The sequence below is a fragment of the Erythrolamprus reginae genome, chromosome 1 (assembly GCF_031021105.1).
Source record: "Erythrolamprus reginae isolate rEryReg1 chromosome 1, rEryReg1.hap1, whole genome shotgun sequence".
Classification (NCBI taxonomy): Eukaryota; Metazoa; Chordata; class Lepidosauria; order Squamata; family Dipsadidae; genus Erythrolamprus; species Erythrolamprus reginae.
Window position 1 is genome coordinate 372,471,390 of NC_091950.1, and position 27,759 is coordinate 372,499,148.

Genomic DNA, 27,759 nt, shown 5'->3' on the forward strand with positions numbered 1-27,759 from the left:
CCACCGAAGGGGGTGCGCGCGTAAGGAATCAGGTATGTCCGCAGAGACCACGCCCCCTCTCCATTTATGACGTGGCCTTAGTCCCCTTAGACTAGACTAGGGGGAGTTTTCGGGGGGAGGAGCTTCTGGTCCCCGCCCACGTGCGCTGATACGCTGGACAGGGCTTTTTTTTTTTGGTAGTCGTCAAAGGGAAGAATTTCCGACCTAGCCAATTACTAAGTGTTACGCTAATGACGCTTCCTTCAGCGTACGGTAGTTGGGTTTCCGCGCTAGGCGCTGTTCTTGTGAATTAAAGATTGTTTCCATTTCTCGCAATGGGGCTTTCCCCCCCTCAGCCTGCTTCTTTATTGAGAGGCAACGCGGCTGAAACTCCAGATGGGAAACCCTGAATTAATAGCAGAGTATTAATATGAACTGGGTGCAAGATCTGGTGCAAATTCAATTCAAATCAAATCAATCAATAAATAAATAAATAATCTGGTTTGTGGTGAAATTTGTCCCAGGTAGACAAAGAGCGATGATACCTCTTCCAACAACAACAAAAATGAATATTTTTATTGAATGAATGTTTGAGGGGTTTTATACTGTTATATTATTTACTGCTTGTACGCCACCCAGAGTCCGAAAGGAGTTGGGCGGCTTATATATTTAATAAAATAAAATAATACTAGGACTTCGACTCACAAACATCATCATACCTACTGAACATTCTCTTCAGTGTGCCTTTTGTCTCTTTCTGCTCTATTATTTGGACACCCATCAATAAGATTTCCTTTTTTAAAAAAAGATTTTTTTCCTCTTTTTTTGAAGAGATTTTTTCTCTCTGTTCTATTATAAGCTTTTAAAGAATTGTCTGATTGATTTCTACTTATTACCCCTTTCTCTTCATTATCTTGATCTTCTTCCATCTCATTTTGATTTTTTTCCTTCCACTGCTTCTAATTTCTCCTCCATTTCCTGAATAATCATGTTCATCTTTTCCTCCCAATTGTGGCTTCTATACTCATTTCTTTATCTTTAAACAATTGTTCTTATTGTTTTTTATAGTTTCATGCATGCTTTTGAGCATCAAAATTATTTCTTGATTTACCTCTATTATCCCCTGAAAATCCATTTTGAAACAGTTTAATAAAAATTATTTAATATACCTCTATGATATCAAGGTCTCAATATTGAGAAAAAACTTCTGCTTAATAGAATTCAGTCACATAGTTATATCTCCAAATCCCCTAAATTTATATTTTTTTAAAATTATTTAGTAATTTACAGCCTTGTGGTTTCCAATTACATATCTTCCCAATTGTCCAAATTTTGAAGTCTTATTTAACTCCTTTTCTATCGCCTTTTTTCTTTTATCTTGTAGAATATTCTGTCAAATATGGTAGCATTCATAATCCAACCCACTTGGTTTCTTCAGTCTTTCAAATCCATAATCCAATAGTCAATTTCAATAAAGTTTAATTATTTACAATTTAATTCATTTTAGAAATCTTCAAAAGGGAACAAAAACTCATCAAGCATTTTCAAAATATCTAAGTCATATTTTAGCATAGAGTCAAGGTCAGGCAGCCTTCCAGATGTTATTTACTTCTATTCTGTGTATTAGATTTTATGTGAATTGAATTCACTTTCAGTAAAAGTATTGAGGCCATAGTACTTCTCTTCTTCCAGTAGATAGCTCTCCTGCTCCCAAGTCCAACTTAAATGGTCTGTCAAAAACAGCCGATTATCCAATAAATCCAGAAGGCTTAGAAATAAAAATAAACAAAACAGTTTATCAAAACAAAATTCATAAAAGGTTCACCATCACTGCCATAGGGCAGTGAAGGGCTACCAAAATTTTTACTACCACACTGTGGGCATGGTTTATGTAGGATGCCCTGCATTTTATTTCAACATCTTTCAGTGCAAATTGGGTGCTCTGGGATGGAGCTCCATTTTTGCTACCCCACCGTGTACCCCCCTGTCCGGGCAGCAGTCCACCCCAGGGTAAACCTCTCCCACATTGTTTAATATCTGTATGAAGTCATATATTGGTCCAAGGTGACATATCAGTTAGAGAGCTACAGATATCTTGAATTTGCAGCTGGAAATTGTGAAGAACAAGCACAAATCAGCAAGACAGAATTGCTGGATGGCCATAAACATCAACGGGAAGGGCTGACTCAAGGGAAATATGTTTTGCTGCCAGAACGCTGTAGATCAGACATTGACTTGTCTAAACTTTGCAATTAAGATCAAGAAAACTATTATTATACTTAAATCATATGCAGACAATTTCAACTATTATGTGTTCAGAACAACAACAACAAGAAGAAAGATTATATTCAAATTGTATCTTTCCCCTAGGGCAGTGATGGCAAACCTATGGCACGTATGCCACAGGTGGAACATGGAGCTATATCAGTGGGCACATGAGCTCCGGTCTGGCGCACATTCACATGCCAGCTAGCTGATTTTCAGGCCTTCTGGGCCCATTGGGAATCAGGAAACAGTCTGTTTCTAGCCTCTGGAGAGGGTGGGGATGGGCTGTCTTTTGCTCTTCCCAGGCTTCAGAGCCTTTCTAGGAGCCTGGGGAGGGTGAAAACAGCCCTCCCCATCCCCTGGAGGTGCTCAGGAGGCCAGAAATGTTCAGTTTGCTGACTTCCATTTGGACTGGAAGTCTTTCTTTCTTTCTTTCTTTCTTTCTTTCTTTCTTTCTCTCTCTCTCTCTCTCTTTCTTTCTTTCTTTCTTTCTTTCTTTGATTTGTATGCCGCCCATCTCCATAGACTCGGGTGGCTAACAAAAATAATAAAAACAGCATGTAACAAATCTAATATTTAAAACCACTAAAAAACCCTTATTAAAAACCAAACATACACACAAACATACTATGCACAAATTGTATAGGCCTAGGGGGAAGGAATATCTCAGTTCCCCCATGCCCAATGGCAGAGGTGGGTTTTAAGTAGCTTACGAAAGGCGAGGAGGGTGGGGGCAATTCTGATCTCTGGGGGGAGCTGGTTCCAGAGGGCCGGGGCTGCCACAGAGAAGGCTCTTCCCCTGGGTCCTGCCAAACGACATTATTTAGTTGACAGGACTTGGAGAAGGCCCACTCTGTGGGACCTAACTGGTCGCTGGTATTCGTGCGGCAGAAGGCGGTCCCCGAGATATACTGGTCCGGTGCCATGAAGGGCTTTATAGGTCATAACCAACACTTTGAATTATGACCGGAAACTGATCGGCAACCAATGCAGACTGCGTAGTGTTGGTGTAACATGGGCATATGTAGGGAAGTCCCTTTTTGGTGCTTTTCCCAGGCTTCAGAGCCTTTCTAGGAGCCTGGGGAGAGCGAAAACAGCCCTCCCCATCCCCCGGAGGTGCTTGGGAGGCCAGAAATGTTCAGTTTGCTGACTTCCGGTTGGACCGGAAGTCCCTTTTTGGTGCTCTTCTCAGGCTTCAGAGCCTTTCTAGGAGCCTGGGGAGGGTGAAAATGGCTTTCCCCACCCCACCTGGAGGCTCTCCACAGGTCTGAAATGGCACTTTGGGAAATTGGGTAATGGGCCATTTCTGGCCTACAGACATGCCATTGCGTGTCAGGAGCGAGGTGGTGAGGGATCACATGCATGGGGGCACATGGAATTATGGGTGTGGGCACATATGCGCTCCTCCCCTTTGGCATGCGAACCAAAAAAGGTTCGCCATCACTCTCCTAGGGGACATCCAGACAATGTGTTTTCTTTCCATTTGTGAGGCAGTACAAAAGTACACCAGGCTAATATTATTTTATCTGCACAAACTTGGTAATGTAGCTAATGAGCAGTACCCTGTTTCTCCCAAAATGAGACATCCCCTGATAATAAGTCTTCGGGGGGGGGGGGGGGTCGGCATACAAATCTAATTAATAATAATAATAATAATAATAATAATAATAATAATAATAATAATAATAAACCCAGTCGGGCTTTTGAGTGCATGGCAATAAGGCCTAGTGCTTATTTCAGGGTTCAAAAAAATATAAGACAGGGTCTTATTTTCGGGGAAACATGGCAGCACCATAAATATTTATTGTGGGTCATCTTAAGATGCTGTAATTGATATATTTTCTTGCTTTCAGGACCAGTTAGTCTCCCACTGCAGGCTGGAGCAAGAGTGGGAGGAGGCAGGTGGGCAGAGCAGGGAGTTCAATCATTTGTCAGAAACTTGGTTTCTGGTTACAACCTCTGGAGATCATGGAACTACTTTAGCAATAATAGTTACACCCCAATCTTTTAAGCAGTAGATTGGCACCTCTTTCAAGTGACCTGTTAGACCTGTATGTACATCAATAAATGAGTAAACAAACAGGTTGCAGAGAGTCATTAGAAAGTGGTTGCTTGTGCAAGATCTCAGTTCTATTTGGCAACAGCTGATTGTCAGCACTGGAGGGAAGATTGAGACAACACATGTGCTGCCAGCATGCACAGGGCTTAGCGGCCAAGCAGTTCTTCCCAGAGGGTTGGTGTGCATGTAGGACAGTGTTTCCCAACCTTGGCCACTTGAAGGTATCTGGACTTCAACTCCCAGAATTCCCCAGCCAGCATTTGCTGGCTGGGGAATTCTGGGAGTTGAAGTCCAAATATCTTCAAGTTGCCAAGGTTGGAAAACACTGATGTAGGGGACATGAATGGGGACTTCTATTGACCGCTGATGCTTTCTTGATCAGGGGCCTCCAACCTTAGCAACTTTAAGATTTGTGGACTTCAACTCCCAGTATTCTGGCTGAGGAATTATGGGAATTGAAGTCCACAAGCCTTAAAAGTTGCCAAGGTTGGAGACCCCTGTTCTAGAACCCACTTTTACAATTACTGCTCTAGGTAATGAAGAGGTTTATTTAGAATGACAGAACATTATAGGATGATTGTATCATAATAATAAAGAAGCAGCTGATTGATTTATGACTAACAGCACTTAACTGACCTTGGTTGAATTTTCAAATAAAAGATTAAGTAGAGTAAGATCTAGTTAGTATTTATTTATCTTGTGCCTTTGAGTCAATGTTGACACATAGCAAAACCCCAGACAAGTCAATTTAGTTTTCTTGGAAATATTTCAGAAATGGCCTTATTGTTTCCTTCCTAGGGTTGAGAGAGTGATTGGCCTAATGTCACCTAGTTGACTTTGTGCTTAAGGTGGGACTAGCATACATAATCTCCCAGTTCTGGCCCAGTTCTTCAGCCACTGCAATACATCAAATTGGTTCTGTTAGTACTTGGTCACAAGAAAATCGCAGATCTATAGGCTCCATTGGGAAATTTTAAAAGAAAGCAACTTCTACATTGTTTTCAGGCAAATTGCATTCATGTAGTCAACAGGAACCAAAAGATTCATTGTAGCCCTTTCCCAATGAAATTTATTCAACAATTATTCTTTGCCCATGCCTTAAAATGTCAAATGATTATTTCCTTTAATGCTTCAGAAGAAGGGGAAAAAGTTACATTTCATTTTGATTGGTGCTAGCATCTCAGAAATTATCAATAGTGAAAACTGATAATTTGTATTATTTAAAAATCTCATGGGCTAAAGCGAATTTTACATGTTAAAAATGTTCTTACAATGGGTTATATACAACTGAATGCAGAAGATAGCCATTATATCAAATGGAATATGCCTTCCTGATGGACTGTTTCATATTTCACAACCCCTGTAAGCAAATGAAGCCCAATTTCTCCTTCAAAAGAAACATCTGTAAGGTTATATTTGTGAATTTTAATTTCCCATAAATGTAAATCTTGACAAGCGCACACCTATTGGCTAAAGTATATGACATGCTAAACCTAAGTTAATAAACACTAGTGCCGCAAAGCTGGTTGAGGAATTCTGGGAGTTGAAGTTCATACATCTTAAAGTTGCGAAGGTTGGAGACCTGTGGTCTAGTGGTTAAGGCACCAGGCTGGAAACCAAATAAGTGTGAGTTCTACTTCCACCTTAGGTATAAAAGTCAGCTGGGCCAGTTACTCTCTCTCTCTCTCTCTCAGGTTAATCCACCTCACAGGGTTGTTGTTGTGGGAAAAATGAGAGGAGGAAAATGAATTAGGCATGTTTGCTGCCGTGGTTTATTCATTAAAAAAGAATAGTGAAATTAAAAACATCTTTTAACCACCACCACCCCAATATTGTGTCATTTTGAAGTTTAAAATCTTAAAGTCCCCAAAGTTGATCTCTGACAGATCAAGTCCAGCCAAAAGGGGAAAAAAAGGAAGTTGTAGGTATAGCTGCTCAGAGTGCTTAGGGCAGTGGTTCTCAACCTAATGCCGCAACCCCTTAATACACTTCCTCGTGTTGTGGTGACCCCCAACCATAAGTCTAGCACCGATTCTCCCAACAGAGCTTTAAGCTGATTGTCAGGAAGGTCAGAGGGGCACCCCCCCACTGAAAACGCTTGATTGGTCACATTGTAAAAATATGCTTCAAGGTGGCAGAATAGAAACGTTAGTTCCTAACACCATGGGAAATTTGTCTTTTCCCATGGTCTTAGGCGACCCCTGTGAAACAGTCCTTCAGACCCCCAGGTTGAGAACCACTGCCTTAAGGAGTTGGGGGGCATACAAATTGAACTAAGTAACTAACTATCTCACTCACTCACTCAATCAATCAATCAATCAATCAATCAATCAATCAATCAATCAATCAATAAAAATAAAATCTTTTTGGGAAGAATAAGACCCAAGGACACAGAGCAAATAGCAAAGGAAGCCTTTATGGTATCCTTCCCTGGCAACTGTACTTCTTCCCTCGTCTTAACCCTTAACTTCCAGACCATGCCTAGTACTTAACTGGAAAGTGAATAGACGAAAAAATAAGGACTTCTTTAACTACTGATTCGGACTTATATTGTTTGTTTGTTTGTTTAGTATGTATTGGTGGTATACACAGACATAATAATTTATAATGTCACATGTTTTTTTTGCTGAATTTGAAAATTAAGGGAGACTAGGATAGATCTATTTCGGCCTTATTTTGGCCTCATCAGCTAGCCATACCCACTGGGACTTGAACCTGCAACCTTTGCCTTGTAAGGCAGAGAATTATCCTCTAGGCTACAGTATCCAATCCCTTCAGCTCTGCACCAGGGAAGGGTTACATATTTTTGTGTTGAATCACCCTGGTGTATTGAAGGAACATCACAGCTCCTATTTTTGCCTCTCGGCCCAACCCAGGGCCATTTCCAAGGCAGTTAATTTTATTGAGAGCCGACAATTCTATCTATATGTGTCACATGTTTTTTTGCTGAATTTGAAAATTAAGGGAGACTAGGATAGATCTATTTCGGCCTTATTTTGGCCTCATCAGCTAGCCATACCCACTGGGACTTGAACCTGCAACCTTTGCCTTGTAAGGCAGAGAATTATCCTCTAGGCTACAGTATCCAATCCCTTCAGCTCTGCACCAGGGAAGGGTTACATATTTTTGTGTTGAATCACCCTGGTGTATTGAAGGAACATCACAGCTCCTATTTTTGCCTCTCGGCCCAACCCAGGGCCATTTCCAAGGCAGTTAATTTTATTGATAGCCGACAATTCTATCTATATGTGTCACATGTTTTTTTGCTGAATTTGAAAATTAAGGGAGACTAGGATAGATCTATTTCGGCCTTATTTTAAATTTCCAAATCCTACACGGGAAGAAACCCGAATATACCAAGACCATCATACCTGTACCCGTGAAAATCTATGAAAACAAATATATATATATATATGTATATATGATACTAGTAAAAGAGAAACATTAGGACAGGGGACAGAAGGCACTCGGGTGCACTTATACACGCCCCTTACTGACCTCTTAGGAATCGGAAAAGGTCAACAGTGGATAGTCTAAGTGTAAAGTTTTGGGGGGGGGGCAGGTTATGATACTACAGGGTTTGGTATGAGTTCCATGTATCAACTACTCGGTTACTAAAGTTGTATTTCCTGCAATCGAATTTAGAGTGGTTTACTTTAAGTTTGTATCTGTTGTGTGCTCGTGTATTGTTGTGGTTGAAGCTAAAGTAGTCTTGCCGCTTAGGGACTAACAGCAGTAAACAGGCGGTGCGTTTCCAAAAGAGGTCGTTGAAATCACTTCTTCTTCTTCTACTGCAGCTCCACTTTCTCGCTTTTGTTCCTTCAGTCCAGGCGCGTTTTCCAAACGTCGCCAATTATTTTCCGTCGGAATTTGCCGGAGCCAACTAATTTAATTTAATTTAATTTATAGGCCGCCCAACTCCTTCCGGACTCTGGTGAATGGTCCCCTCGTAACTAACCTCAAAGGGTGTTTTTTGTTTTTTTGCATCCCGGGCTTCCCTTCCCGGCGCGCGCAAGAGAAATGGAAAGCTGGCTCATTGCAAGCCAGGAGAAGGGAGGGGAGGGGAAGGGAGGGGGGAAGCCGGCGCTTCCCGAGGCGCGCTGCTTGCTCGCCTGCCCGGGACTTCCCTGTTCGTACATGAGGCACCCACCCACGCAAAGATGGCTGCGAAAAGCTCGCATTTTCACCTGAAAATGGAAGAGGCGATCGAGAGGTGCCGGACGGATTGCCAGTGGGAGACGCAGCTCGCCATGGTGGGCCAGATGAGGGCGCGGACGTCCAGCCCTCGCCACTTTAAAGGGGCCAAAGGAGCCGCAGCCGCCCCGCCAAAATCCGGTAAGGCAACTCCGAGCCGGAACTGTTTGGGATTCCCCTCAGCCGACCGGCTTGCCCTTCCGTAGGAAAAAAAAATAATTAAAATAAAAATGGAAGCGCCCTCCCGCCCGCCCGCCTGTCGTTGTAAGGTTCAGCGCGCTCGCCCCTTCCTGCCGAGCCCTGTTGCCGGCTCGCCCGTCCTCAATTCCCATAAACTGAAAGTGCTGGGTTCGCCCAATGCCACGACCCATAGACTCACCCCTCCCCCGAGTTAGCTAAGGCGCGCTTTCTGATTCACACGCGGTCATTTGGGGCTGCCCGGTCCGGCGAACCGAAGCCTCTTTCTTTCGTAAACCTCTTGGGATTTGCCTCAGCCGCATCCTTTAACAGGCTGGCTCCATTGGAGCGAAGGCTCTGCCTGGTGTGTGTGTGTGTTTGATTTTGTCCCTCTTAGCGTCCGGTCGCCTTTTCGTGTGGGTGGGGAGATTATTAATTAAATAAACCAAATGTAAATAATGACTGAATTACTTAAATTTATTTTATTTGGCGGGGTGGAAGGGATAGTAGAGGAAAGCTTAATGTAAACCGCTCCAAATTCCACTGCAGGAAACACGACTTTAGTAACCGAGTAGTTGATGAATGGAACTCACTACCAGACTGTAGTATCATCTCTGAACCCCCAAAACTTTACCCTTAGACTATCCACTGTTGACCTCTCTTGATTTCTAAGAGGTCAGTAAAGAGCGTGCATAAGTGCACCAGAGCATGCCTTCCGTCCCCTGTCCTAATGTTTATTTTTATTTTTTACTAGTATCATGTATGTGAATATTATTATAGCTTTACATACCTCCAATATGTACTTGACAAAACAAATATAAACAAACAAACAAATATACATTATTATTATTATTATTATTATTATTTATTAGATTTGTATGCCGTCCCTCTCCGTAGACATACATACATACATACATACATACATACATACATACATACATACATGTGTGTGTGTGTGTGATTGGCATGTTAGTTCCTAACCCCATCCTCTACCCAGCAACTTTGGAAACAGTGCCTGGGGCTTGTTTGTAGAAGAAACTCTGAATAGTGTGGATGGACCTGGGCTTGGCAATGCACCTTCCACCGCACCCCGTACTGGTTTTACTCTAACGTCGCTCCCTTGGCCGCCTCTCCCTTCTTCCTCAGCTTTGCCCTGTGCTTCTACCAGACTTAAATGCTCCTTGTTGAGAAGCAGTTCAAGGGCGGACCTTGACTTCAAGAGAAATAGACTGCTAAAAAAAATAAAAAAAATAAAGGGAACCCTCAAAGAACACATCCTAGATCTGAATGAATGAAATGTTCTCATTGAATACTTTGTTCTTTACAAAGTGGAATCCTTGTGCACAGCAGCATGTGAAATTGATTGTCAATCAATGTTGCTTCCTAACAGTTTGATTTCACAGAAGTTTGATTGACTTGGAGTTATATTGTGTTGTTTAAGTGTTCCCTTCATTTTTTTGAGCAGTGTATAAATCAGGCCGCTCCCCAGCTGATGCTTAGTGGAACCCAGTGAATTTCACTCTCCTTGGGAATAAATCTCAATGAATTCACAAGCGCTTCCTTCCGAATTAATATGTAGAAGATGACTGTGGGTTGTAGTTTTAGGACGAAAGTAGGAGTCTTATTCTCTCTCTTTCTCTCTCTCTCTCACACACACATGGAAAGATGCATCCAAGAGCCCAATGGTGGAGCGGTGATGCCCCCTCCTCCTCTCTCCTGACCCGCTGCTGCCCGCAGAGGTGTCCTTGTTGAGCAGCTGGCCTGATTCTCTTTTGGAAGGATAAAGCAGCCTCTCAGAATGAGCATCAGGAAAAAGGCAAAAAAGAAAGACCTCTGAGAACAGGCTGCTCTTTATGTCTCTGCCAGCCATCACGGCTGTCTTTGGAAGCCCTGAATCCCTTGGAGTTGGGTGGCTGTGAAAAATGTGAATGAATGAATAAATAAAATAATTAGGAATCAGTGGTTCTCAACCTTTCTAATGCCACGACTCCTTAATACAGTTCCTCATGTTGTGGTGACCCCCAACCATAAGTCTAGCGCCAATTCTCCCAACAGCTTTAAGCTGATTTGCAGAGGGAAACCCCCCCCCCTGTGAACGCCTGATTGGTCGGATTGTAAAAATATGTTCCAAGGTGCCAGAAGGGAAGCTTTAGGGGGAAATGGAGCAAGATAGATAGAGGCTAAGTAAAATAAACTGTAATTTTTAAAGAGAAACCTTTCAATAGAAAGTAAAACTAACTGAAACATAGAAGGAGGAGTGTACTCACCAGCAGCTTGGATGTCCCTCCCCCACCCCTTGAAACTTTTATCTCAAACCACAGCCATTTTGGGTCTTTGGACGGGCTGTGTCACTAATTTCAAGTTAACTTGTGGACTCCACCCAAAGGCATAAATGCAAGCTTGTTGCACTATCAGCATGTATGTTTTCCTCAGTCAGTTTTGCATAAGGAGCTGCTGATACAGTTTCTACAGAGGAATTATTGAGTCTATTATCTGCACCTCTTATAACTGTCTGGTTTGGTTCTTCAACCCAACAAGACAGAGACAGACTTGTTTGTGGATAACTAGAACTCCCGAAAAAACAACTGCTACCAACTTGACATCCGTTGAGTATCTTTACACTGCACGAGTCAAAAAGAGAGCTGTGAAAATATTTACTGACCCCTCACATCCTGGACATAAACTGTTTCAACTCCTACACTCAAAAAAGAGCACTGCACACCAGAACAACTAGACACAAGAACAGTCCCCCCCCCCCAAATACCATCTCTCTGCTAAACAAAAAAAAAATCCCTCAACACTGTCAAACTATTTCCTAAATCTGCACTACTATTAATCTCATTGTTCCCATCACCCATTTCCTCCCACAAATGACTATATGACTGTAGCTTTGTTGTTGTATCCTTACAATTTATATTGACTGATTCCTAATATGACTTGATTGCTTACGGTATTTGTACCCAGACTATCATTAAGTGCTGTATCTTGTGATTCTTGATGAACGTATCTTTTCTTTTATGTACGCTGAGAGCATCTGCACCAAAGACAAATTCCTTGTGTGTCCAATCACACTTGGCCAATAAAGAATTCTATTCTATTCTATTCTATTATATATTTTAGTCTACATTTTATTCTGTACTATTCTATTTTCTATTCTATTCTATTCTCTATTTTCTATTCTACTCTACTCTACTCTATTCTATTCTATGCACAATTGTTCCAATGAAAAGAATATGTGGCAATAATGGGTATAGGTGATGAAAGACAAAATAAGTGGAAGGAAAAGAAAAGTAACATCAAATAGTGGTTTTTGGGTTTTTTTAAAGGAAGAGAATATGAGAAAGGTTTGCTGTTTCTTTGGGAATATGTTCTGCTTTAGAGAGTCAAAATAATACAATAAAATGGTTCCGTAATATTAAATTGAGTTTGAGCTCATGTAATCACATGGTTAAAGCTTTGTTGTCCTTTCCAGTAATAGATCATATTTTCTGCATGTTTACATTATATCCAACACAATTGCTCTTTTAAAATCTGAGGAAAAGGCAGCAAACAGTCCAGATAAGAGCCAAAGAGAAATTTTCTGTATTTTTGTTGAGAAAAATTTGCAGTGTTTTCAGTGGAGTTCTGCTCAGATAACTGGTTGAAACAAGGCATTTATTTTATTTTATTTTATTATATTATTTTATCTTATTTATCTTATTTTATTTATTTTATTTTATTTATTTGTTTTTTTTTGTTTTTTTGTTTTTATTTTATTTTATTTTTTATTTTATTTTATTATTTTATTTTATTTTATTTTATTTTCAAGTATGTATTGGTGGTATACAAAGATATAACAATGTTTATATACACGAAAGTAGTAAGAGAGTAACATTAGGACAGGGGATGGAAAGCACACTGGTGTACTTATGTACTGTATGTCCCTTACTGATCTCTTAGAAATTGGGAGAGGTCAACAGTGGATAGTCTAAGGGTCAAGCTTTGGGAGTTAGGTGATGATACTACAGAGTCAGGTAGTGAGTTCCATGCATTAACTACTCGGTTATTAAAGTCGTATTCCCTGCAGTCGAGTTTAGAGTGGTTTACTTTAAGTTTGTATCTGTTGTGTGCTGGTGTGTTGTTGTGGTTGAAGCTGAAGTAGTCCTTGACAGGAAGGACACTGTAGCAGATTATTTTATGGGCTATGCTTAGGTCGTATTTAAGGCGACGTAGTTCTAAGCTTTCTAAACCTAGGATTGTATGTAAGTAGGGGATTCTGTTGCGAGTGGCGGAGTGGAGGGCTCTTCTAGTAAAGTATTTCTGGACATTTTCTAGAATGTTTATATCTGAAATGCGATGTGGTTTCCAGACATCCAGACATACTCAACATTAAATTGTTAATAGTATTAACCATATACCGGTAGTTCTTTTTAAAGAGACCACAGGGGTTAATAGTTGGATGTGCAAACCATTGAGATAAATTAATAGTTTAATCTTTATTTGGCTGGTACATGGCAATTATGCCTCTCAAAATTTATTTGATTAATACTTTCTGGAGTAGATTGTGGGGTTCTAAGATAAGGGTTTGGAGGAGGAAAAGCATAGAAAGTCACATTGCACAGATTTTTGATCCAGTCTTTGATGCTGGCTAAATTACAGTACAGTTTTATGTATGTATATTGATAAGTAAATCTCCTTGTGTTCAGTTACTATTTATTTAAATGTACAGAGGCCTGCACCAAAAATTTGAATTATTTATAACGTCTTATTGATAAGATTTCTAGAATACAGAAACAAGACATTTATATAAAGTAATTGTGATTTTATTTCCAATAAAGTTTGCATGACTGAATCAAATTATCTCCATTTCTTTAAATAAGCCAGCAGACCAAATAAATAAGAGTTCGTATTTACAAATCTGAAATAGAATACATAGCACAGGACATTCATTTAAATATCTAAATAAGAAGGTTTTTTAAAAAAATGTTTATAAATGTATATATAATCACTTAAGTTGGATTCCTATTACATAAACAATTTTTGCACATTGGGCAAATTTTCTTACGCAAGGAAATGTTTATATAATGGTTAAAATTCTATGTTTAGCTTTCTGTCCTGCTATATATGGGAACATAACACAGTGTGTAATTTTTTATTCCATTGACTATGTTTTGCAGAGGACTATGAGAATCTAGTAACTGCGGAGGCCCTGCTGGAGCTGTGCTTAAAAGAGAACCTTGCCAAAATCAAAGAAACCATGCCATTAATGGAAAAAAGCGAGCCCAAACTGAGTGACGCCAAAAAGTCTTTGACTGACATTCTAAATCGAGGGAAATTGCTGGTAGGCATTCTATATAGAAATAAATATAGAGAAATATAGAAATATAGAGCATTAAAAACACTGCTAATGATATACAATCAAACGGGTTAGATAACAGAACGTTGGAATCTTTAATCTTACCTATCTACCTAATATCATTCCTGATGCATTTATAAACATCTGAAATACTTGCTTTCTTTCTGCAGCAAGTTTTTATTCAAAAGAATGTTGGGGTTTGTTACAATTTTCTAAATTAAACTTTCAGCACTGTATAAATTAATAGGCAATCCTGTCCTCCAAGAACCAATCCTTCCAGAATGGCATCATCCACATGAAGAAATGAAGGCATTAGCAGGTTTTGAGGGTTTGCAGAAGTATAGACACAATTTACTGGTAGGGACACCAATGTCAAGGATGGGCACTGAGGACCAAACATAAACAAGGGCCAAGAGTGGTTGGGAAAGACACGAGTAACTAAGTGCAGGGTTTCCAAATTAAAGTGGTATCGCCCCACTGGTGACCTCACGGTGACATCATTCACCCGGTTCGGTTGGTGCTGGTCCATGGGTGCTGCCATCTTTATCTTTTTTTTCTTCTGAGCATGCGCAGAAGCCAAGTTTCAGGCACTGTGCATGCGGTCACCATCTTGTTTTCAGCCCCCCCCCCCGATTTTTTTGCACTGTGCCCACAGCATGGGAAGAAGCAAACCAATAGTGAGGTAAGTTAGAACCCACCCTGAACTGTATACTCTGTATACTATTGTTATAAAAGCTATCAGATTTCTTTGGTCTGCTACTTGAACAATTCGACATGGGGTAGTTTATTCTGGAGGCATAGTTTTAGTACAGCTTGGTGGGACTTTATGTCTCTGTCAAAGTCCCAGCTTCTAAAAATCTGCTTTAATTCATTAATGTGAGTGTTCATTACAAATTGGGAAAGTTATTATTTTGTACAAGTATTCTATACAAAAAAGATTGATAAAATATTTCACATTTCTCATATAGTCCTCGACTTTTGACCCACAAGTGAACCCAAAATTTCTTTTTCTAAGTGAGATGGTTGTGAAGAAATTTTACTCCATTTTTCGACTTTTCTTGCCACAGTTGTTAAGTTAATCATTGCAATTATTAAGTTAGTAACACAGTTAAGTGAATCTGGCTTCCCCATTGACTTTGATGATCCCTTGACCACGGGCTATTACAACTGTTATAAATATGAGTCAATTGCCAAGCATCTGAATTCTGATCATGTGATTGTGGGGCATGTTGATGAGCCGGGGTGGCGCAGCAGGTAGAGTGCTGTACTGCAGGCCACTGAAGCTGACTGTAGATCTGAAGGTCAGCAGTTCAAATCTCATCACCGGCTCAAGGTTGACTCAGCCTTCCATCCTTCCGAGGTGGGTAAAATGAGGACCCAGATTGTGGGGGCAATAGCCTTGCTCTATTAAAAAAGTGCTATTGCTAACATGTTGTAAGCCGCCCTGAGTCTAAGGAGAAGGGCGGCATAAAAATTGAATAAATAAATAAATAAATAAATAAATAAATAAATAAATAAATAAATAAATAAATGTTGCAATAGTCGTAAGTGTGAAAAGCTGATAAATCAATTTTTTTTGGTGCTGTTCTAATTTCAAACAGTCACTAATGAACTGTTGAACTAAATAAACTGAGGATACCAGAATGGAGATAAGTTATTAATCTATTTCAGTGTTTCCCAAACTTGGCAACTTGAAGATATTTGGACTTCAACTCCCAGAATTCCCCAGCCAGCGAATGCCACACTCATATAGTCTAGGTAGGCAAAGTTGGCTCTTCTATGACATGTGGACTTCAACTCCCAGAATTCCTGAGCTAGCATGTTTGGCTCAGGAATTCTGGGAGTTGAAGTCCACAAGTCATAGAAGAGCCAACTTTGCCTACCCCTGGTCTATGGCAATTTTAAGACTTGTGAAGTTCAATTCCCAGAATTCTCCAGCCAGCATAGAGCCTTTATAATACTGTGATGCTCAAGCTGCTATACTTGGTAAAAACAGGGCAGTGGTTTCTTAGAATGGATGGAGCTAGTACTACAATTAAATTGGATGTAAGAAGAGGCTTACGAAGGATTATATAAGAGTAAGATTTAATTTCCCTTGTTTGAAGTGTTGTAACTTTTCAAAGGATACTGTAGCTGAAACGTGTTCATTTTAAAATACATTTGGTTAATACCCCCACACACGGCACTTTCAAAATTTCTGAAAGGATGCAAAGTATTCTCCTTACATGGAGAAATTTTGGGCAAGCAAGGCAAAACTTTAAGCTGCTTCATAAATATATACAAAGCAGCTTAAAATTTTGCCCTAAATATTTTTTACACAGATAAAAAATAATAAAGCAGGGGAAGACTTTAAGCTAAATATATATTTTCAGCAATTTTGAAACTGTTGACCCTCTGTTGTAATGACATAATGTTCTTTTTCTCAAGAGCTGCTTTATTAATTTCAGTAGAAAATGAAGGTCCAACCTCTATAATTTTTCAAATTAACATTCTGCACTCATTATATTTCACCATGTACCTCAAAGCTCACTAAGGTTTTGTTAACAAAATGCTTGATTCCATGCGATGTTGAACAGGGAAATGTTTCTAAAACAAACATTGTTTAACTACAGCTTTATTATATTACTAATGAACGTTTTAATTTTCCAGCCAAAAGTTATGACGGAAGCAATGTTGCTCCTTGCAAAGCTTCATTACATTGAAGGCTGTTACCGAGAGACTTTAAGCATGTATGCAAGAGCTGGCCTCGAAGACCTTGTAATAGAGAAGAAACCTTTATACAAGCTGCGTCTGCTAACCGAAGCTTTTGTTATTAAAGGTAATGGGGGTTGTCCATGGTCACTGATTTCTGATTTCCTTGTAACGATGCTGTAGAAAATCAGCTCATATGAACCTTATTTATGTTATCTCTCAAATATTTTATTTTATTTAGTTGACGTTGCACTGAGTTTAAATTTTAGAAAGCTGATGAGCTATGGAAGATCATAAGCAAAATTCTAATTCATACATAATACCTATGCCTGATTAAAATATTGCATTTTTGATTAGCCCTATAAAAAAATGTAAAACAATCAAACAACATTCCACATTGTTCCTTCAGTTTGTTTGATCTTCTGTAATAGGTTGAAAGTAACTGAACATGGAAAATCAGTAGCACTATAATATTTTGCTTTTTTAAAACGTAGAAAAATAGGAGAGCGTGACAGCGTTATTTATAGTACTGCAGATTTTTATCTTAAAATGTCATGGTTTTTCTGCTCTGGACATAGAATATCATGCTGGCTAGGGAATTCTGGAAATTGAAATCCATGTACCCTACATTTGTCAAGAGGGAGAAATAGTGTTCTTCCTTGGACTGTACATGACACGATGCCTTTGGAAGAGTAAATAATTAAAGAAGATTGTATATATTGCAGATGAGCTATGAAAAAGACAGAAAAAAAAAACAAGTAAAGGGTCAATATACATATAGTGTATTTTTAAATCAGTTCCATTGTATGCAACAGATTCAGGTGAAGGATCTGAAAAGTCAGAGTTTTTCCTTTGTTGAAATGACCCGGGAATACCGTAAACATCTTAAACAAGATGTCTGCTTCCACCCAAACTAAAGTGACAAGGTGTTTGTAAGGAAGCAGTGGTTCTTAAACTAGGGATGCTCAAGGGGATAATTTGGGCACAACCTGGGAGTCCTGAAGGTAGTTTCTTGCTTCAGGGTCATGGATCCAGTCTGAGACTGATGCTTGTAGAGAACAACAAAATCTGGTTTCTTTTGTGGGGGTTGTGACACTATTTAAGATCAAGGAAAAAAAATGGGTCAGTTTTGAGACCCACTCTATTGGCAGATCACACCACGGGCTCTTTCCTACAGCTTTTTAGTGCTTGTCCAACTGATAACATTTGGTTCTTCTTTCCGTTGTACTATACTTTTGTTTCTCCTTGCTCCATTTTAAGCCATTGTACAATAATAGTAATAATAATCTCTGCTGTATGTGTCTTTTTATTCTATGTTTGGAAGAGAGGAAAGTTATCCAAGGGTTTATGATTCAGCTGTTTTTCTGGAAAAGCTGGAAAAAAAATACCTCTGCTTGCATTCTTCATCTTCTGTTTCCTTTCAGTGCTGTTTCTGACTGCTGCTGAAGTAGTTGTTCTCTGCCTATCCTCTTCTAACCTTTTCAGCATACCAATCCACTTATTAGGTGAATAGAGGGCTGGAATGATCAGATACCTTCAACTGGTATGTAAAAATCAAACGCCATGTTACTATTGCAATGAACCTTTTGAATATCAGGCATCACGCTGACCTGTGCTTCCTGTTCCCCCAAGGGCAGTAATGGGCTGCTGCCCCCATGGAGGGGGCAATGTGGGGGGGGGGGTAATAAATTTATGCACTATTTAATGAATACTTAATAGGTATGATCCTTAATTATTTTAAAAATATTAAATAATTAAATCGTATGTTTTTACCCATAAACGCTTAATCGTTTTCATCATTATCTAGAACTGAACTTTTATGGCAATTAAAGAAAACCGAGCTATTTGCCTAATCTGTTATCATACTGAACCTTGTGGGTTCAGTACAAAACCTTAAAATGTTACTGTGCTCCTCAACAAATAATGCTTTCTATCATTTGTCCTTTTTCTGGCTGTTAAAATAATGTGATTTAATGTACTGAAAAAGAGTCCAAGCACCTATTTGAAAACTTATCTTGGTCCGTAAGCCACTCCCACCCAGTTACATGACCTTTAACCCCCCCGGTCACATGATTGTCAAGCCACTCCCACCTGGTCGTATGGCCATCAAGCCACTCCCACCCAGTCACATGACCATCAAGCCACTCACAAAATAAGCCACGCCCACAATGTGGCAGTAAAAATTTTGGCAGCCCATCACTGCTTAAGGGGCCACAGTTTAGAATGTCTCTGCTATTCTATCAGCTTTAGGGAATGCGTCGTAGGTACCTATTTGTGAATGGATGTAGCTATTCGGATTAGAAATGCTTAAGCATTTAGAAAAGATATTCTCCAGTTACTAATAAAAAAATCATTAGAAACTTTGATATGTCTGACTTACTTATAGGGTGTATATTTTATTATGATTTTATTTGCTGCCATGAAATGTTCCTAATTCACAATAATTTCTTTTTGCTACCCTACCTGCCCACCTGCCCACATTTGCTTTTGTGGACATCGCATGTCTATGAAGCATCCTAGTTCGCTTAATTATTTAATTTAAATAGGCCTTTCCTGCTTATCGTGGTGACACAGTGGTTAGAGTGCAGGACTGCAGGCGACTTCTGCTGCTTGCCTGTTGCCTGAAATTTGGCAGTTCAAATCTCACCAAAGTTGACTTATACTCCCATCCTTACAAGGTGGATAAAATGAGGACCCAAATTGTTGGGGGTAATATGCTGACTCTGTAAATCGCTTAGAGTTGGTTGTAGAACACTGTGAAGTGGTATATACTGGCAAGTCTAAGTATTATTGCTATTACAAATATTTATTTAGTTGCAAAAAAGTCACACACAGTGTTCTGGGATAGGTATTTCTGAGGACATTTTAAGGATAGCGTTTTGATATACTTACTTAGATTGATAACATGCTGTCTAATCACTTAAAATATAGGAATCATCGATCAGATTCAGTTAACACATATGCTATGATTCTGAAAAAGAAGCGGTTTATCATTGCTTAGCTATATTTGGGTACATATAGACTGCTATTCCTCTTCTATGGTTCCCTATTACAATTCCCAGAAATTAGAAATGTCATTTGACCTGTATGATCCTAAAACAATAGTAAAATATGAGCAAACAACTTTCAAGGGAGCACTATGAGAACGAAGAGAGTGTATCCATCAGCCAATTGTTGAACAATTCATTTAAGTGAAACTAGATTATTAATAATATTCACTTGTTCTATGCAAATCCAGTAAATATTTGCCTGTGTGTATATACTAATTTAGTCATTTTTCCTGACAGCTTTATTGATTTTGATATATACTGAAAAATCAGATAGAGGTTAAATCATAAGTGTTTGGTTTTGATCTGAGAGTGTTGCATGAATCCAACCATAATGGTTTAGTAAGCTGTGTTTTATGTGCTTATGGCTTTGAACCCAATCAACTGCACCAAAGCTGCTTTTCAAAAAGCAACTGACCTTTTTTTGGGGGGTGGGGAATGGAAGAATTTATATTCCTTAGAAGTCATGTGGTTGTTAGCACTCTGAAAGTTGGGTTAGGGTTAGCTCTGAGAGTTGTTGTGGCCACTTGGAGGTTTATCTGTATTCTGAGAGTCAGAGTGCAGATGGGTATGGAACCTTCTTGGGACTGCTGAAAAGACTATTTATTTTATTTTATTTATTGATTTTATTGGATTTGTATGCCGCCCCTCTCCGAGGACTCTACTATGCTGTAGACAGGGGATAGGGGGTATTGTATTAGGTAATGGGTTGCAGCTGGTGCGTCTGGGATTGGGGCCCTGGTAGCAGAAATGGAGATGCGCACACATTTCCGCACGCCCGACATGTACACGGCGCACCTGCATGAAATTTGGCTTCTACGCATGTGCAGCAAGGGAAATCCTGCGTGAGGATGCTCTCATTTGCAAGATTTCACTGATTTTTGGCTTTTTTTTTTGCTTCTGCGCATGCTTAGAAGCAAAGAAATCACCCAAGGTTCGCCTGGTGCACCGGTTGCAGCCCTATTTGGATAGGGAGTCATTGCTCACAGTCACTCATGCCCTCATCACCTCGAGGTTCGATTACTGCAACGCTCTCTACATGGGGCTACCTTTGAAAAATGTTCAGAAACTTCAGATCGTGCAGAATGCGGCCGCGAGAGCCATCGTGGGGCTTCCCAGATTCGCCCATGTGTCTACAACACTCCGTGGCCTGCACTGGCTGCCGATCAGTTTCCGGTCACAATTCAAAGTGTTGGTCATGACCTTTAAAGTCCTACATGGCATTGGACCAGAGTACCTCCGGAACTGCCTGCTACCGCACGAATCCCAGCAACCGATAAGGTCCCACAGAGTTGGCCTTTTCCAGGTTCCATCGACTAAACAATGTCGTCTGGCGGGCCCCAGGGGAAGAGCCTTCTCTGTGGCGGCCCCGGCCCTCTGGAATCAACTCCCCCTGGAGATTAGAACTGCTCCCATCCTCCTTGTCTTTCGTAAACTACTCAAGACCCACCTATACCGCCAGGCATGGGGGATTTGAGACATCTTTCCCCCCGGCTCCTCATAATTTATGTTTGGTATGTATGTGTTGTTTGGTTTTAATATGATAGGGTTTTAGTTATTTCTTTTAATATTAGATTTGTGCTACTATAATATTGTTTTTATCATTGTTGTGAGCCGCCCCGAGTCTTCGGAGAGGGGCGGCATACAAATCTAATAAATTATTATTATTATTATTATTATTATTATTATTATTATTATAATAGGCAAAATCTCACTCGCGTGAACATTCTCGTGCAAGATTTTGCTTTGTGTGCATGTGCAGAAGCCGAATTTCACACTGACAGGCTCCTACATACCTGCAGCAGGCCTGAAGAATGTACCCGTAGTGGCTAGTAAGTGGAACCCTCGCCTGATCATATTCTACTCCCCCTACACTCGCTTGAGAAAGGGCTGTTCAGTTTTATTATAGAGGGTCTCTTTCAAACCAGAGTGGTCCCCTCTCCATCCGTGGTGTGGACTTTGCTGTTTTCTTTCAGATCCAAATATCACTTTTTGAAGACACCAAACAGCAGTTGAATCCCTAGACTTGACTACGAATCTGCAAAGTCAAGGCCATGCTTTCATATGTGTTTGCCTCTGCAGAAGGCATAGCTGGGGTGGTTATGATGTCACTGGACTGGAGGTGGCTAAATGTTTCCATTTCATTTTAGATGGTTTTGAAATAAAACAGATATCTTAAGATTTGTGAAGGTGTGAACCACACATGCTGCCTCTTAGAACTCACGTGGGAGGAAGGTGTGGTTTTAGAGGAAAAGAAGTTTTATTTCTCTTTTTAATGAATGGAAGTACTTCACCCTCTGCAAAGCTTAGGGCAGTGTTTCCCAACCTTGGCAACTTGGAGATATTTGGACTTCAACTCCCAGAATCCCCCAGCCAGCGGATGCTGGCTGGGGGAATTCTGGGAGTTGAAGTCCAAATATCTTCAAGTTGCCAAGGTTGGGAAACACTGGCTTAGGGCATCTGTTATTCTCTTAAATCCTTTACCCAAGAATGAGCAAAAGAATAAAATAAAACAAAAACTCACTATATTCTGAAACCAAGGTTACTCTGGATGCTTGGGAGCCACATGCGGCCCTGGAGCTATCCATCTCTGTCTTCAGACGTAAAGCTGTCAACCAGAATGTGGTTTTTACCCAGAATAGTAGTTTTCATATTGAGCTTGTTTGGCTGTCCTGATTAGACCCTGTAATGCTTCCGAAGGAGTGCTACCTTTTGACCCCAATAACAAGTAAGCCCTGGAAAATACACCTGATCTCTTGGGGGAGTCACAGGTGCTACACGTTGTTATTAAAGAGTTGGTTCCTTAAGCCAGCCTGTAGCACTTTATAGAATGGAAGTGCAGCTTTTGTCTAATTTCTTGCAGTCTTCCCAAGCCAATCTCTTCTACCTTTGGGCCTTGAACCTGATACTGGAACATAGACCTGAGATCAGTTTCTCCCAACAGAATACAATCCTTAAGAATGCCAAGCATAATTCCGCCAGAGATAAAAACATTTCCTCACAGCCAAGTAATATGCATTTGTCCCATCCATGAGTCAATAGAAAACTACCGGTATATTGTTGTACTTTGTACTGACCAAGTTTCACTGTGCATCAGCAGTGAGAAATTGTCCTTATAAATTCAGTGTGGGGCAGTTTCAAGGGCAGTGATTGGTGGATTTCTCAGGTTCTTTTCCCCTTGCACCCATTGTTACTTCTTGGTGGAGAAAGTAGGCACCCGTCTTTCCCCAGGGATGAAACACTCCAGGCACTCCCTGCACCTTCATCCTATATACTTAATATACCCCAGTGGTCCATCTATCGCCTTTTCTTTTCTCCATAGAATTATTGATTGTTTTCAACAAAAACATCCTGCGTAACTTTTGGGAGAAATCCACTATGGAGATTATTTATTTATTTATTTATTTATTTAGTTAGTTAGTTAGTTAGTTAGTTAGTTAGTTAGTTAGTTAGTCAGTCAGTCCAATACACAATAATACACAATGGAGGTAATAGAGGACACCTTGGAGGAAGTAGAATTAGAGAAAGAATAGAAGAGAGAATATAGGATAAAATAAATTGATGAGAGAATAGAAGAAAGATAAAGGGATAGAAGAGAAGATATATGGGATATAGGAGAGACAATAGGACAGGGGTCGGAAGGCACTCTAGTGCACTTATGCACACCCCTCACTGACCTCTTAATTGATCAGCCAGGATCCCCTGCAATTTTATTAGATCAGTATAAAAAGATTGACACCATAGTCTGGTGTTAAGAACAGCAATACATGTTGGGGTGGTGGCAAGTGTGCCATAGATTTGCCATATATGTTTGAGTTCCCATTTTAGATATGTTGAATGTTCAGAAGAAATGCTAGTTAGAGTTTATGGGCAGCAGCTTGATGTAGAGGGCAACTATTTTTTTTTGTTTAATATGGCTTTTAATAGACTGCTTTTGCCAGGATTTTCACTTGTAATATTGGAGATGGGGAAAGACAGACAGAGACAGACAGAGAGAGAAATGACCCATACAATTTTAATTATTGAATTTAACACTGCATCAACAGGCAAAGTTCACATCTTGTAAGATTACCAGTAATCAAATCAAATCCAACCTTTATTGTCAATACACAACATGTGTACAATGAAATTGAATGAGCCTCCCTTGGTGCAGCCCCCCTCCCCAAAATACCACAGAATACATCTCAATAACTCAATAAATAAAAGAAAAAAGAAATCCCTAAACCCAAATAAGTAATAACTGGCACACATTCCCACATACATATATGTACCATATATAACATTATATTACACCAGTATAAACATTATTATTATTATTATTATTATTATTATTATTATTATTATTATTATTATTTTGACAAAATTGAACAGATCCAAAGACGGGCTACAAGAATGGTGGAAGGTCTTAAGCATAAAACGTATCAGGAAAGACTTAATGAACTCAATCTGTATAGTCTGGAGGACAGAAGGAAAAGGGGGGACATGATCGAAACATTTAAATATGTCAAAGGGTTAAATAAGGTTCAGGAGGGAAGTGTTTTTAATAGGAAAGTGAACACAAGAACAAGGGGACACAATCTGAAGTTAGTCGGGGGAAAGATCAAAAGCAACGTGAGAAAATATTATTTTACTGAAAGAGTAGTAGATCCTTGGAACAAACTTCCAGCAGACGTGGTTGGCAAATCCACAGTAACTGAATTTAAACATGCCTGGGATAAACATATATCCATCCTAAGATAAAATACAAAAAAATAGTATAAGGGCAGACTAGATGGACTTTTTCTGCCGTCAGTCTTCTATGTTTCTATTATTATTGTTGTTGTTGTTGTTGTTGTTATTTAGTAGATTTGTATGCCACCCCTCTCCGAAGACTCGGAGCGGCTCACAACAACAAAACAGTACAAATCCAAACATGTTACACGTTACGCTGGCCCTGCAATTCTATCATATTAAACCGCATTGTGGTGCTGTGTGGTGTTTAGAAGTCTGATGGCCCAAGGCAAAAAGCTACTTTTCAGCCTATTCGTTCAGCTGGGTATACTTCCATAACTCCTGCCTGATGGTAGGAGGATACAGAAGTGCTGACAAGGGTGTGAATCATTGCTGAGGATTTTCCTCAGTCTGCTGAGACAGTGTGTCCTGGCGATTTCATCCAGGGGGTGGTCAGGGGTCAGCCTAGGATTTTTTGTGCTTTGCTGTAATGTATTTCTGTCTGCTGCTGTCAAGCGAGCATACCATACCGTACCACAAAATGTGAGGATGCTTTCTATTGTACACCAGTAAAAGGAAATCATCAATCATTGTTCCACCTGATTTTTCTGTAACACTCCAAGGAAATGGAGTCTCTGTTGAGCCTTCCTGGCTACCTGGATGTGTTATTTTTCCAGGTGAGATCTCACTAAGGTGCATCCTAAGGAATTTGGAAGGGCTAATAAATGGAAGGGCTTTTCCATTCTCCTCCGTTCCATTCTGTTCCCATTTCCAGGCTGACTGTGCATAGCATGTTGAAGAAGAAAAAAACCCCTGGGGTGTGGAGTACAAATAAGTAGTAATAAGTAAGAACAAAATATTTAGGAACAGGGATAAGGAACCCAGGAAATTGCTATATCTGAATAAGACCTTTTAATCTCTGAAGCTCGGTTTTATCTATAATGAGTGGTTGTATTTGTACAGCGGATCAGAGAAGGATTTTTTTCAGGTTTGCTTGGAGATGCCAGGAATTCAACTTGGGACATTCCGTCTGCAAAGATACCTTTACATGATTTCTATTTAAAGAGGGGAAAAGGAAAATAAGAAAATTTCATAAGTATTGAATGGAGAAGTACACGTTCCTAATCAGAGAGGCAGAAAAAGATGGTGTTAGAATTGGCGTTATTTGTGGACCTGAATCTGCCCTATACAGTGGTACCTCTACCTAAGAACGCCTCTACTTAAGAACTTTTCTAGATAAGAACTGGGTGTTCAATATTTTTTTGCCTCTTCTTAAGAACCATTTTCTACTTAACAACCCGAGCCTGGAAAAATTTCCCAGGAAATTTGAGAGCAGCATGAAGGCCCGGCCAGTTTCCTGCCATCCCCCCTGGGTTTCTCTCTCTGGTGCAGTGTATAGGAGGTAGCCTCATGCCGGGTGTATGGGAGTCGCGTGCTCCTTTTCGCTGCCTCAGAGTCCGTCTTGTTTTTTAAGCCTTATTTATTTATTTATTTATTTATTTATTCATTCATTCATTCATTCATTCATTCATTTATTTATTTATTTATTAGATTTGTATGCCGCCCCTCTCCGAAGACTCGGGGCGGCTAACAACAGTATAAAAAGACAATGTAAACAAATCTAATATTAAAAATAATCTTAAAAACCCCAATTTAAAGAACCACTCATACATACAAGCATACCATGTATAAATTCTTATAGTTTTGGATTTTTTTGATTCCCCTGACCTCACCTTCTTCCTTCGGCAGTGACTGTCCTCCTCTTCTTCTTCCTCTTCCTCCTCCCACCCAAATTCCAAGCTTTTATTTCTTTCCTAATGGGTTTGCACGCATTATTTGCTTTTACGTTGATTCTTATGGGAAAAATTGTTTCTACTTACAAACTTTTCTACTTAAGAACCTGGTCACGGAATGAATTAAGTTCTTAAGTAGAGGAACAATTGTAAAGTATTTATATCTATATTTATCTATAATACTTTATGGACAGTAACCAGATTCCACACATAGAAAGCTGTTTTAAATTATTAGGATGAATGAATGCTATATCCATTATATTCAACATAATATAATTCAACATACATACAATTTAATGAATATAATGCCATTAATATCTGGTGGGTTTTCAACTTATATCTGGAAGGGAAGATGGGACGTCCAGAACCACATTCAAGCAAAAGCCCAATGGCATGAAATCCTAGAAGGAAGTAGGTGATAAGAAGGAAGGAGTGCTCGGAAATCCTATCCAATGGGAGATACAACAGGCAAACCTAAGAAGGGCAATATTAAATGGCTCAGTTCATTCACAGAGTATGAAGAACAAACCAGAAAAACTTGATATCATAGTATGCATGGAATGGGGTGGTGGAATATGACATTATTGGTATGATTGAAACTTGGGGAGGGGAGCGAAGATAGAATCCATAGTTGAAATGCAATACTGGAAGGGTATAATTTATTTAAAACAACAACAACACAATCCTAAAACTCATTTGTCTGGGATAGCCTGAGGATTCTTCTTCTTTGGGATAAAAGATTTAAATCCACTCAACTAAATAACCTCCAGATCTGTTAGGCTTTTCTAGATAGAGAAGGTGATGGGGATGGTTGCATAAAGTGAGAACTAATTTGATGGTTAGTACTTTTCAGCATGGCGTTGAAGAGACACTGTTGCTGTTTTCACAGGCTTGGCCTTGGAACGTTCACCCAATTCCATTGCTTCCCAACTCCGGCTGTCAGAAAGAGAAGAGGAAGTCATGACGTGCTTTGAAAGGGCATGTGTCATTGCTCAGATTTTCTTGCAAGAACTGGAGAAGGTAAATAAGAGTCAGCTCAAAGGAGCCCCCCTTAGCATTTCCTAAGGATTTATATCACTGTTTCACTTGTTCTCCATTAAACAAAAGCCGGGAAATGTGCTAAATAGTGTACCCTGAGATCTTGCCCGATGTTCAGTTTTATTCCACTCTCCCTCCAAGGTGCTCAAGATGGCTGCTCTCTTTTGCTCATGTAATATTTTTCTGAGATGGTTAAGTCCGAATAGCCCAAGACTTCATGCACCTGGCTGAATGGGAATTTGAATCAGACCCCTGTACACAATTTTATATTTTAGCATCAGCTAGCTTTTTGAGTACTGAATTTAGGAGGGTGCGTTTGTCTCATTGCTTCTCTCGAGAGAAGAAAAGTTACATGGCACCAGCCTTGCAGGCCGCGAAGCGGCTTTTGCAGGTTCCAAGCAAGGGGACTCGATCATTGTCTCATTCAGTATATCAAGAAAGAAGGGAAGATTCAACAAAATCTAACTGGAT

At 39.8% G+C, this 27,759-nt stretch overlaps 1 protein-coding gene across 2 annotated transcripts in view; it reads left to right on the plus strand.

Moving 5' to 3' along the window:
* The first annotated feature begins 8,391 nt into the window (after positions 1–8,391).
* TTC7A (tetratricopeptide repeat domain 7A) overlaps positions 8,392–27,759 on the plus strand; it is a 215,511-nt gene continuing 196,143 nt past the window's right edge. For both annotated transcript variants that reach the window (XM_070734576.1, XM_070734577.1), the window contains exons 1-4: positions 8,392–8,638; positions 13,831–13,994; positions 16,659–16,827; positions 27,140–27,270. In XM_070734576.1, the coding sequence (XP_070590677.1) occupies positions 8,464–8,638; positions 13,831–13,994; positions 16,659–16,827; positions 27,140–27,270 (639 nt within the window). In that variant the 5' untranslated portion in view covers positions 8,392–8,463. The remainder of the gene's footprint in view (positions 8,639–13,830; positions 13,995–16,658; positions 16,828–27,139; positions 27,271–27,759) is intronic.